This window comes from Palaemon carinicauda, chromosome 11 (genome assembly GCF_036898095.1).
Source record: "Palaemon carinicauda isolate YSFRI2023 chromosome 11, ASM3689809v2, whole genome shotgun sequence".
NCBI classification, from domain to species: Eukaryota; Metazoa; Arthropoda; class Malacostraca; order Decapoda; family Palaemonidae; genus Palaemon; species Palaemon carinicauda.
Genome location: NC_090735.1, coordinates 104,254,222 through 104,267,802, shown reverse-complemented (window position 1 = coordinate 104,267,802; position 13,581 = coordinate 104,254,222). Strand labels below are relative to the sequence as shown.

The 13,581-nt window shown below is 31.5% G+C and overlaps 1 protein-coding gene across 2 annotated transcripts in view; it reads right to left on the bottom strand.

Moving 5' to 3' along the window:
• LOC137649743 (sialin-like) overlaps positions 1-13,581 on the bottom strand; it is a 147,284-nt gene that overhangs the window by 12,111 nt on the left and 121,592 nt on the right. Inside the window, exon 1 of one of the 2 annotated variants that reach the window (XM_068382694.1) lies at positions 5,244-6,029. The exons of the other annotated variant lie outside the window; for it this stretch is intronic. Within the exon in view, the coding sequence (XP_068238795.1) occupies positions 5,244-5,280 (37 nt within the window). The 5' untranslated portion in view covers positions 5,281-6,029. Of the gene's footprint in view, positions 1-5,243; positions 6,030-13,581 lie in introns of those variants that run through there. 2 annotated transcript variants of the gene reach the window in all.

Below are 13,581 nucleotides of genomic sequence, written 5' to 3'. Positions count from 1 at the left end.
CGAACATTTCCCCTACCTCTATATCCCCCTAGGACGATTTTCCAACAAACTAAGTACGCAGGTGGACAGTTTCCCCATCCTGTATATCATAAGCACAAAACATTTAAATTGTTAAATAAAAAAGAGAAACTTGTCCGTCCAATTTCCAGTTAAATAACCAAACTATCTATAGATTAATTTCTGTTACTTCAAATTGTATAATATCGCTAGAATCCCTTTGTATACATAAAAGTATACTCTACATCAATTATGTTTCCGCTTTAAATTGGAACCTCCGGCAAACGGCGAAAGCCCCAATCAGTCAATCAGTTAGTCAAATTGTAAGTAGCCATCTCAGAAAAGGTTTCTATGTAAAGAGGAAATATAATTAATGAAAAGTATACTTTTATGTATCCAAAAAGATTCAAACAATATTCAAAAACTTAAATTATCATTTAAAAAGATTTTTTTATACACTTCACAGATACCAATGTTGAAGGCTTTTTGATAAAAAATGGGCTGGAGAATAGACGGGAGTTTCCCTTTTTTTATTTAATAATTAAAGTTTTGAAAGTTCACGAGTAATATCGGATTTGTGTATTTAATCCATTTGTCAACAAATTTCTGACTTTTTATTCCTTTTCATAGCTTATAACATTATGGTGGGGAAAATGTCCGGTGTGGAAGAGGTTCTGGATCCATATAAACATATACATGAGTTTAGGCTATTTTTACGTTAATCTAGAATTTCCTCCAGCTACATTCTTGTCCCCACATTCCTGATTAGTGCGTTGGAGGTTAGAGCCTTATTTATTTCATTTTTGCACTCGGTATACATATTAGTCGATCTGAAGTGGAAGTAATCTTTCCCATCGAAATTTAATGAAAAAACTATTTTTTCGTTTAGTTAGGATTGGATATTTATATACTACGTATACATGTATGGATGTGTGTATGTAGAAATCACGAAAACTGACACGCATTCAGCATAAAATATGTATTATAGCCACGAAAGGTATAAGGAAAAGACTTGATTGTGTAGTACTTTCATCGAATAATAATATCAACGGACTCAACAATGACATCTTATTTATACAGGAGAAGGGAGTTCCCCAACTGTCAGTTTCTTGATCATTCGAGATAAGCCAGATTTTAGATAAAAGGGTGATACCAGATTAACGGAAAACAGACCAGGGCTAAGATTTAGATTTTGACCTTTGGTACACAAGGAGGAAGGTATTAAAGCCTCCTTGTTGGTATGGAACGACAGATTAAAAGGATTCTACAATATTCTTTTGGGTATAGTCAATAACATGGATTACTTTACTCGTCTCTGACCAGCCAATTCCTAACCAGTGGGAGGCCAAACCATTAATAAGAGATCCCCTAGAGACGGCCATCTTATGGTGATTTATTCTGACAGAAATACCTTTGGATGTTTGGCCGAGATGAAGAAAATCATAATCTGAACAAGGAATGCTATCTACAATATTATAATTATTATAATTTCAAGAACTATTCTTAATCAACGCATTTCTTTAAAGTATAATTATATTCAAACAATACCCTAATACCTATACCAATGCGAAAGTTATTTGGGCGTTGGACCGTGTCAAACTCAAAATACTGTGGACATCAAGGTCTATATATGTTACATATATAGACCTTGGTGGACATCTTTCCTCTGATTGAGGAACCTGATCGGCTTATCCCCAAAAGCAAATTATGCTCTTAAAGGCCAGAAGCTAACCATTGTATTGTACTTTTTTTTTTTAAGAAAGAGACCATAATTTCAAGCAGCAGAGTAGATGATGAACGATTTCGTATTAACAATGATAAACTAAGAAAAAATTGTATCACGTTGATTGTGTGTGCCTTTTATTTTCAAAAATTTCATTTCGGGTATGGAAATATAGTTTGGAATTATGATACTACTATAAAAAAGTTGTATTTATTAATCTTATATTACTTATTTTTGTCTGATTCTCCTTTTGGTGCGTATGACTTGACTTATTCAACAAAAATGCGAGTGATACGTCGGCAGAAATAGTCTCTTCTTTCTCATTCTCCATCACTTTTGTTTTGAGTTAACTACGCCCTTAAGAGGATTATATGAATAATTGCTACACCTCCAGAGAAAAAGTCTGGTCAGTTTACTTATCTTCATAATCTTCAGCCTTGTTGTTAACGACTGTCTGCCAACATTCCAATACAAATTCACAAAAAGGTAGGCAATAATCCATCGATATATATATATATATATATATATATATATATATATATATATATATATATATATATATATATATATATATATATATATATATATACACACACACACACATATATATATATATATATATATATATATATATATATATATATATATATATATATATATATATAGTTGTCTGTTGTTACTTTTGTCTTTACACTGTATCTTGATAGCCTACTGACAAACATAAAATATAATTTACATTTTCTAAATAGAAGAATATATAAGTAACTGTTATTTGCTTACCATCAGAAGATAAGAAGTGTATTAAAAGATGATACGTATAATGCCAATATCTATCCAGCAGGATTTTGTTTTATCCATTAATACATAGAATGATATAAAATATATGCAAATAATACATATATAGTAAGGAATAAATGGAATAAAGAATGAAAATAAGTAAACCTTTGTAGGCTACTGAATAAGAACCCAACCTTTAACCGCGACCCCCGAGGTCTTGAAAGGAAAGCTAATCCCTCCCCATCCCGTGTTTAATCCAGCTTAATTTCAGGTGTTCTTGTTTTAAGAGTTGTAAAGGAAAGTGATCGAAAGAAAAGGAATCCTCCACTAAGTATTCTGAAAAAGACCCTGATCGAACGGCCAAATAACTTTTGCACAGGTATAGCTGTTTTTCTTTTCTTTTCTAGAGGGATATGACATTTAAAAAGTCATGGAATCGCAAACAAAGTATATTATTAATTGTTTCATTTTTCTCTAGCTGGACAAGATAAACAAATTTCTTATATTTATTCATAGTTTTCTAGAAAATATTTGGGATAGTAGAGATTAGTAGCAATTTCTTCAAGTTTAGTGAACTCATCCTCTATGTTCTCAAGGCTGCATATTCTAAATGTTCTAAGTACACGCAGGAAAAGACGGAATTCTCATATTTTTTCGAGAGTAGTCAGAATATATATGTACATATTAAAAGTTATTGGTAGGCGTTCTATATATGAAAAACTTGAATTTATCTACTTGTCTAACTATCAAACGTCTAAAAACGGGATACAGTTTCTCATTTTCTATAATCAATTTTATGGATGGAACCATTGAATTAATTATTGGAACAAAACCCTCAAGATTAAAATTTACTTCTAGAAATACCCAAAACATCGCCAACATAACGATACCAAACAATTTGGGAGGACCACGCGAAAGCAATTAATCAAGATTAAATAACATTCATAAATATGTTAGATAAGTGAGCGGACAAAGGATTGCCCATGTCCATAACAAAAACTTGTTCGTAGTAGTCTCCATTAAAACTAAATTTACACTTTTAATACATTGTGTACTAAATAGTGTCTGATTCTTCCGATACACAACCGTACCGTGTAGAAATACAAAGACCCTAAAAATAATCTATGATGATGTACATTAAGTACTTTTTCACATTTGGGGTAAAAAATGTCGAAATGCTTAGCCATTGCTTACAACTTAAGATTTGCATAATAGCTCATCGTGGTAAGTTGGTGTAGTTACATTTACTTGAACATAATTGATTCAGTCAAATTCCTAACTTATTCACCGGTGACCCAGATTTCTCCCGGAGATTGGGGCGGGTAGGTTCAAAACAAGGCGATTTTAAACCTCCTTGGGTCAAAACAAGATAATTACCTACGAACAGAAGGGGATTTAATCGTGGGCTTTCGGTGCCCACGGTTTAGCACTTGCTTGTGAAGCTGCACTACTTGAAATTTCTTCTCTGTTAATTGGTTAGATTCCAGAGTTTCATTTCAGGCCTAATATTTAAGGGAAAGTCCTCGTGCCAATACAAAAAACAGCTTAATAAATAAAATCACATTTTCTTTTCCATTACAAATTTGAAAATCTGGCTTTGGCGATAAAAACATTACTGAAAAAAATGAAAGATATATATATATATATATATATATATATATATATATATATATATATATATATATATATATATATATATATATATATATATATATATATGAAAACAGGTAGGTAGGGGATGGGAAAATGGAAAGGAGAAAAGGGGGAGATAATGATGAAGGTATAAGGAGAAACGAGCGATCAGGAGGATTGCAATAATTGCTTTGTAACATCCATATGTCCTTTCGTCACCAGCAACATCGTATGACCAGAACATGATTCTCTACGACAGTGTGTACATTCAGAATACCGATATTTCAGTCGTGGCTCATACATTCTTTACCATGGGTAGCCTGCTAAACAATTCCTTAGACCTAATTGTGGAATATAGCGAATGACATTCGAACCCTAATTTCTTTTGTTTCTCTGGATGAGATTTGTTCTGACGTCGTTTGATGCGAATATGAACTTTATTTATATGTATTTAAGAATTTGAGGCATGAAATTAATGAGATATCTTTCAAATGTATTCATTCTCGCTAAGACACACCATATTCATAATCATCAAAAACATGTACTAAAATCCCATTAAAACATAAGAAACTAACAGAAGTGATCGCGACGCCTAATTACAATAACAATCAAATTGTATATGAAATAAAGAAATGAAAATCGCATCTGATAAATATAGGCTACTGGCAGCACTCCCAGAAATGATTTCCTTCTCATATACAATACGGTACTTGATTACTGACTTCTCAACATATGAAATTCCATCTGGAGATTGATCGATTGGTATTATTCTCCACCCGTTTAAGAAATCGGTGTAAAGAAGGAATTTCTTATAACGTTAGCAAATTAATCCATGTAGAAATAAGATAAACTAACATGGTACGGCTACAGGGTCCTAACCTTTAAAGTGACAATATGGTAACATATATATCGATGAAGAAAATCCCTGACTCCCTATTCAATCTAACATACAATTTCTAGTTTACAGATTCTTGGATATTTTACACCTGGAAAAAAAATTGCTTGTTTCCTAATTTTTTATTATGCATTAATGAGGCTCAGGCCAAAATATAAATACACAAAACAAGTAGTTATTTGAGTTGCTTTAGATGAAATAGTTTCAAATCTCACTTACTTCTCCTCGATGCCTGGATGTGGTCGGTGTTCGTCATTTTGGGGGCCGGTGTAGGGGACCGTTAGATGCAACGTCGGAACCAATAATGAATAGAAATCTATGCAAGACAACCAACAAAGCAAACTACAACAATTTCACCACAAAAAGAAAAAAAAGAAAAGAAAAAAGAAACCTACAAAATCAGAAAGTTCAACCACAAAAGATGGTACAATCCCAGAATTCACTAGTGTGTCAATTGAATCCGCTCCTCCCTTTCTTTCCACAAGACCAAACCTTTGAAATTAACAAAAAACAAGGAACCTCATGATAGAACAGGATGATGTGATATTTTTCAACCATGAAACATTCCAAATTTAAATTATGTATAACGAAATTAAAGAACCACCGGATAAATTGTAGCTCAACTGATGAACTTAGATGCAGCACAAGAAACCTATTTCATCAATTGCCTTTATAGACGGAGCATTGAGTGAGACACACAAAGGGAGTACTAGACACATTCCTCTGGTGTTTATGTCTCGACAAATAAGGCAATCTCCAAGAAATAACAACATTATGGTGAGATAAAATCATTTTAAGGTAATTGCAAAAATACAATGGGAACCCCCACCCGCAAAAGAATTCTTAAAAGTTGACTTTAGCTCCAAAGCAAACCAACGAGTGTTTCGTCAGAGACAAAACACAAACCTGGCCCAAAATCAAACACCAACGAAAGTACGAACGATGCTCTTCACAAGTGCTGATGGGTTTCTTCCTACGCGGTGTACGGGTGTCCTCGACTGTACGGAGGATGTAACTGACTTAACTTTATATCTGTCGATTCTGTCCTCAAACACGATAAGGATCCCTTTAGCTCCGCCCTCCACTGGGACTGGAGTCAACGCTCATTGGCCATATCACTATACGTTAACGTATAAATTTTCTTTTGTTCGTTGTAAACTTGTAGGTCTGGCATAAAGGCAGACGCAGCCTTTAGATGGAAATAAAAACCGCGCAGAATTCAAGCAGATTGTTCTAAATACGTTTATATTTGGACTACGAATTCAACTTTATCGGACTCACTGAGCATTATTATTATTATTATTATTATTATTATTATTATTATTATTATTGTTGTTGTTGTTGTTGCTGTAGTTGTTGTTATAATTATTATTGATACATAATATCGACAACCATAATGATAATAACAACTGTAATAATGAGAAACATAATATTAACAAAAATAGCAACAATAAAAATCATAATAATAAGTAAAAACAGTAGTAATAATAACTGTAACTTATAAGCAAATTGAGAAATATACAAATAATAAGTAAAACTATACGCATAGGAAAAAGGGGTGATATTATCAAATAAAAATTTAGCCATTTTGAAAACGTATTTCAAACATATACCACAAAATTTATTCACATAGCCTCTGTACCATGGTCTTCCACTGTCTTGGGTTAGAGTTCTCTTGCTTGATGGTACACTCAGGCACACTATCCTATCTTATTTCTCTTCCTCTTGCTTTTTAAAGTGTTTATAGTTTATATATGAAAGATTTCTTTTAATGTTGTTACTGTTTTTAAAATATATTGTTTTAGTTGTTAATTACTTCTCTTATAGTTTCCTTATTTCCTTTCCTCATTGGGCTATTTTCCCTGCTGGAGCCCTCGGGCTTATAGCATCCTACTTTTCTAGCTAGGGTTATAGCTTAGCAAGTAATAATAATAATAATAATAATAATAATAATAATAATAATAATAATAACATAGACACAAAAAAATCATTATTCTTTTATGCCATTAGCATAGAATAAGGGGGATGGTGTAAAATTACGATAACCATTATTTCTTATTTTCTTGATAATAATCTCATGAAAGAGTAGTGTAAATAAACAAATATATCTATAAATTCGATGCTGTGTATATAAATTAGATTTCAGGGCAAAGGCCCCAGACATGTCTTTCACCCGCGTCTGTTTATGGTCTTTATATGCCAGTTCGGTCTATATTGTAAATTTTTTTTAGCTCGTCAATCTATCGTCTTCTCTTCCTTCCCATGTTATTTTTGCCATCTCTAGGAACTCATTCTGTTACCCATAATGTCCATCTACTATCTGTCATTCTCATTATATGCCCTGCCATGTCCATATATTTTTCTTACATGTTAGAATATCAATTTCTTTAATTTGCTCTCCTTATCCATGTTGCTCTTTTTCTGTCTCTCAGTATTATTCCATCATTATTCTTTCTTCAGCTCTTTTTGTTGTAACTAGCTTATATTCTAAGGCTATAGCAACAATCCAACTTTCTGATGAATAAGTTGATACTGGTTCGACCATCTCATTGAATATTTTCCTTTTCAAACAAAGTGGCATTTTACTTTTCGTAATATCATATTTTTTTTACCAAAAGCTTTCCATGATCCTATGCTTATCTTTCATTTAATTTCGGTCTCATGTCCCGGGAAAACACTTATTGTCTATCTTTTAAGTACGTACATTCATTAACAATTTCTAGAGGTTCGTCCATAAGCCTTATTGGATGTCTCTGCATTTTCATTGAATATTATCTTAGTTTTACTCACCTTCCCTTTCAGTCCTACCTTTCTGCTTTCTCTATTCAAATCTTCTATCATCTTTTGCAGTTCGTCCCATGATTCACTAAACACAACTATGTCATCTACAACTCTTTAAGTTGGTAAAGTAGTCCCCATTATTGTTAATTCATATATTTTCCCAGTCAAAATTCTTAAAAAAAAACTTCTAGACTCACTATGAATAATCTATAGAGATGGGGTCTTCCTTTCAAACGCCTTTCTCAATCAGAATTTTGTAACTATTTTTATGCATTTTTAGTATTACTGTACTTTCCGTATCTTCAAGTGTTCTAACATAAGATTCATCTATTCCTTGTCTTTGAAGAACTTTCATTATTGGTGAGATTTTGACAGAATTAAAAGCTTTCTCATAGTATGTAAATGCCATACATAGTGGTTTATCATACTCTGATGATTTTTCCATTAGCTGGTTAATTGCATGGATATGTACAGTTGTTGCATACCGGCTTCCAAAGCCTGCCTGCTCCCTTATTTGATTGAAGTCAAGCTGTCTTTCTATTCCACCCAAAATGATCCTTGTAAATATTCTATATATTAATATAAGAGTAAACTTATTGGGCAGTAATTTATATATGATATATCTGTTTTGACGTTGTTACTGTTTTTAGAATGATTTATTCTTTAATTTTTTATCATCATTTTTTATTTCCTTATTTCCTCACTGGGCTATTTTTCCCTATTGGAGCCCTTGGGCTTATAGCATCTTGCTTTTCCAACTAGGGTTGTAGCTTGGCTAATAATAATAATAATAATAATATTAATAATAATAATAATAATAATAATAATTTTTCAGGTCCTTTGTGCCTCCTTTTTTGAAAATTAGTATAATGATAAAAAGATCTCCAAGCTGCTGGTATGGAGCATTATTTTGGACATTTTGTGTAAATTTCAGCGAGTTTTACTACTATGAAATCTCCTCCATCTATTATCAAAGTAATTGTTAGGCCATCTTTTGTAGTTTTGTTTCTTTTAATGTCTTTAAATGCTTTCCTTGCTTCTCCTCTTGTTACGTTTGATACCGGATCGGGTATTTCATTATTTCCATTGGCCAAGTTAGTGTTTTCTTATATCACTATAGAATAGCATTGTATAGAAGTGTTCTGCTATTTTTGTTACTTCATCTCTTTTGTTGATATTTCTATTTTCATCCTTTAAAGCAAACATCTGTTGGCGCCCTGTTCCAAGTCTTCTTTTCATCAATTTGATGCTCCTTCCTTTCTGAAGTGTTTCTTCAATTTTCGTTTATTGTGCTTATGAAAATCTTGGAATTTTAGTTTGTTTATTGTTTGGGATAGTTCTGCTAATTTTCTTTCTTCAGTCTTGGATTTTACCATCATTTCCAATCTTTTCTTTCTTAGGCTTTTGGTCTTTTTTAGTAGTTTTCCTTGATCACGTTTAGACCCTTTTTTACAACATCTCTTGTGCTGGTTCCAATTTTTATTTAATTAATGTTCATTTCTTCTTTACTTGCTTCCATTTCATCATGTACCCGAGAGTACCCATTTTGTATTGCTAAACTAAGCTTATCCGATTTTTCTCTTACTAAAGAAGTGTTTATTTTATTCCTTAAAGCAAGTTTTAATCTTTCTATCCTTGAATCTAAACTAATTTTGCTTCTCACAATTCTACAGTATGGTCGCTTGACTTCAACCTCTTTAACACTGTTACACACACATTTATATATATATATATATATATATATATATATATATATATATATATATACACACATATATATATATATATATATATATATATATATATATATATATATATATATATAATGTATGTGCATGTGTGTGTTTGTGTTTGTTGGTGAAAGTGAAATTACATGATTGCTAATAATGAATACAGTAATAATAGGTTTTGTATAATAAAGAAGGACAAAATGAGCAGAAAGGATGAATGGCTGCAGATATATTCTATAACATCTAGGTTGAAGTAAATTCAAATATGCTAAAGCTTAAGTTTTAGTAATTGGAGAAATAATGTGACTATAAATTTATCAAAACGAATCATTAATGTAGCAAAGAAATGAGAATAACCTACTAGAAGACAATGGAGGAAAATGATGTGTTCTAAGATGCTGTATATCTATTGGTTGATATGAGCACTTCAGTAAGAACGAAGAAGCTGTGTACAAGGTAAATACATATGAGAATAAGAGAAGCAACGAAGAGAGCCTAACTAAAGTGACTGTCGCATTCTTGAGTAGATGAAAAGATTATTATGAAATTTTGCCTATTTTTTCCCTGTTGGAGCCCTTGGCCTTATAGCATCTTTTCCAACTAGGGTTATAGCTTAGTTCGTAATAATAATAATGATAATAATAATAATAATAATAATAATAATAATAATAATAATAATAATAATAATAATAATAATAATAATAATAATAATAATAATAATAATTATAATAAATTAATGGCAAAACTGTATGACCCAATTGTGGAAGGGAAAGAATGAATGTAAGAGAGAAATTGTTGAAGTAATTATTAAAGATGTAAGGAGAGCAATTAAGAACCTGAAGAAAAGAAAGACATCGGGAGTTAATGGGATCACAAGTGAGATGCTGCAGTATTGTGGTGAAAGTGGGACTGAGTAACTGACCAGTATGTGTAAGGTGTATCTTGGTAAAAAAAAAAAGTTATAGATGCATGAATGAGATGAAAGATTATCCCTTAGTTAAACGAGTCCACGTAGTAGGAGAAACAATTATGTAAGTAAGCAAAGGTATGGGATAAAAAAATTATTTGTGAGTGGAGATTTGAATGTTGGATGTTTGCTAATAGTGAAGATGAATGTAATCTCTTGATTCATATAGAAATTTTAGAATCAAAATAAGAATATATTTTTAGGTGTGAAATGATTGAAATGGAATACCAAAACAAATATTTCTTACCTTGTCCGACATGGCCTTACTTACATCATAAATACAATTCATTCTTCATATCCGTTATGTTCTGAATCTAAAATATGGAAATTTCCACCTTCTGCAATTTAAAATGAAAGCTACACCTTTACCCCGATTCTTAACTCTTGAAATGCTACCGAGCTTGTGTTGTTACGGCTTTTTTTTTCTTTTCTGAAGAGAAGAGGGGAAATTTGGTAATAGAAGTCTTTTTGTAGATTCTATAGAGCGTTTAAAACAATATGTCCGTTTTGAGCGGAATGTCTGCTGAAGTTTTATATCACATTTTACTTTTCTCATCGACAAAAATTATTCAGGAATGCTGACTCATTCGAGAATAACCAAAACAAATCAGGAATAATAGTCGTGTGGACAGTTGGGTTATTAAGAACGGCATTAATTCCAACAGATTAGCTTTCAAAGCGAATCTGCCAACTGGTGAAGTTTCTTTAAAGATAACAGGGAAGTTTTCGAGTAGATAAGATTCTTTTATTTTGCAGAGGGGAATGTTCTCGACGATTTATATTAAAACTAAGCTGCAGATAAATCTATCATCTATATATTATATGTACAAGTTTAGCTTTGAATATGAAAATTGAAATTTTCTATAATTTTACAGAATAATTATGAGGGTTTCATACACATTGTTTAAAATGCTCTACTGTATGCGAAGACAGTCCCTGGCCATACATCCTTCAAGCCAGAAGAACTAATTTTCTAATAAATATCAATTATTAGATAAGGTTAAAATGATAAAGATAGATAATTCTAATGCTGGTAGAACATATATTCACACACACACACATTCACACACACACACACACACACACATATATATATATATATATATATATATATATATATATATGTATATATATATATATATATATATGTATGTATATATATATATATATATATATATATATATATATATATATATAATATACATATATATATATATATATATATATATATATATATATATATATATATATATATATATATATATATACAAACATACATACATACATACATACATATTAGAATTATTAAAATTAGTATTATTATTAGAATTATTATTAGAACTTTCTATTTTTGTGAATACACCCATCGCGATGTCACTAACACTAAAGATCAAATTTACTGTTCCAATGTTTTTACATTTCATTCTATAGGATAAACAGATTTAATGAAACAAAATAAAAAAAAAAATAATTGTAATTTCAATATGTCACATACAATTTTTTTTATCATTATTATCATCACTTCGTAATCAAAATATTCAGAGCCTATGTACATTTTCATTTATATCAAATCGATATTTGAATAGAATATTACCATGGATCCCTTCTATTCTTTTCTCTCCCATAAAGATGAAGAGCAGATAATTTATTACAACAAATCGTCAAGGAAAATAAGCATTGAAGTATCAGTAAAGCAACAATATTTACCAGTTAAATACATATTATAGTTAAAACTGCTAACCAAGATATCCATGGTTCATATCTACCATGAAATAAGGAAATCCACGAAGAGGAGCTTGGTGTAATACGTTTGTGTTTGAGCCGTGAACAGATCAGTTTATGGTATAATGAACAACGTATTTTGAGACGGATAAGTTTCTTTTTACCCGTCATCGAAATTGTGAAAGGTACTTGACCCCGGTAAAAGAAAAAAAAATATTTTCTTTCCACATTGGTCTCCCTAAAACGTGAAATTTGTTAATAGTTGAAATGAATTTTTTTGAAAGGGGATTCAACCCAAAATTAGTATGGATCCCAATAGGTCTTGTGTTAATTTATGAAATGTAAATCTCTTTTATTGTTACTAGTATGATAAATCAGATTTCCTTTTGTTTCGCGGCAAAATCAATCTAGACTTGCAGCTAGAATTTTGGAATTGGTTTATTATAAGTCTAAGTGCCATGATGACCCCAAGATAGCAAATCGCATTTGAGGGTCATGATAAAGCGATTACACAAAGGTATTTGTATTTTCTCTCCAACACTTAAAAAAATATATTTGATTCAGTAGAGTGTTTCAGAAATACTGAAAGACCTTTTTGTACTTGGATGACATAGACCTACCATATCAGTCACAGATGTCGAGAATCAATGTCTAGAATTCACTTTGGGACACTATGTCTGCTTTAGATAAAAGAATGGCCCTATCCAAAATCCCACAAACAATGATATACTAAGATAGTCGAGGAGGTCAAGAATTAGCAACACGAATTTACTGAGGAATAGCGGTAAAGTTGTCATTGTGTTTTGCTTTAGATATGCACAATAAGAACAGGGTGGTTTCTGTGGCTTTCGGGAAATTAAGAATTGAATGCAATGCAAGAGGTTACTATTTTGGAAAGGGGTATATGAGTTGCACTTAAAATGTATGCAAATGGTAACACTCAAAATCTCTCAAAAGATGTTATTCTATGATATTTGCGCTTTCAAAAAGTAGAATCATGACTCTTACCACACAATATTAGTAAATTATATCTATTTCAAATTCTTGTAAATGGAACACTTAGAAGCACAGCAAATAATGGTAATCTGCAACTTACGGGCGAACCAAGAGTGAATAACTAACCTCGAAAGGTGTTAGGCCTACAGTAGATGTGCTGTTCTCTAACAAAACATGGCGTTAGTCATAACACCCCAAAAGGCTATTCTTTCACGTTTAATACATCAACAGTCACAAATAATCAGGGAATGGTTGTAGATGTGCTTCACTTTACATAACAGTAAGATGCAGACCATTATAAGTACATCGGAAGATGGTATCACAGGGCTATTTTTTCCTGTCGGAGCCCTTGGGCCTTTAG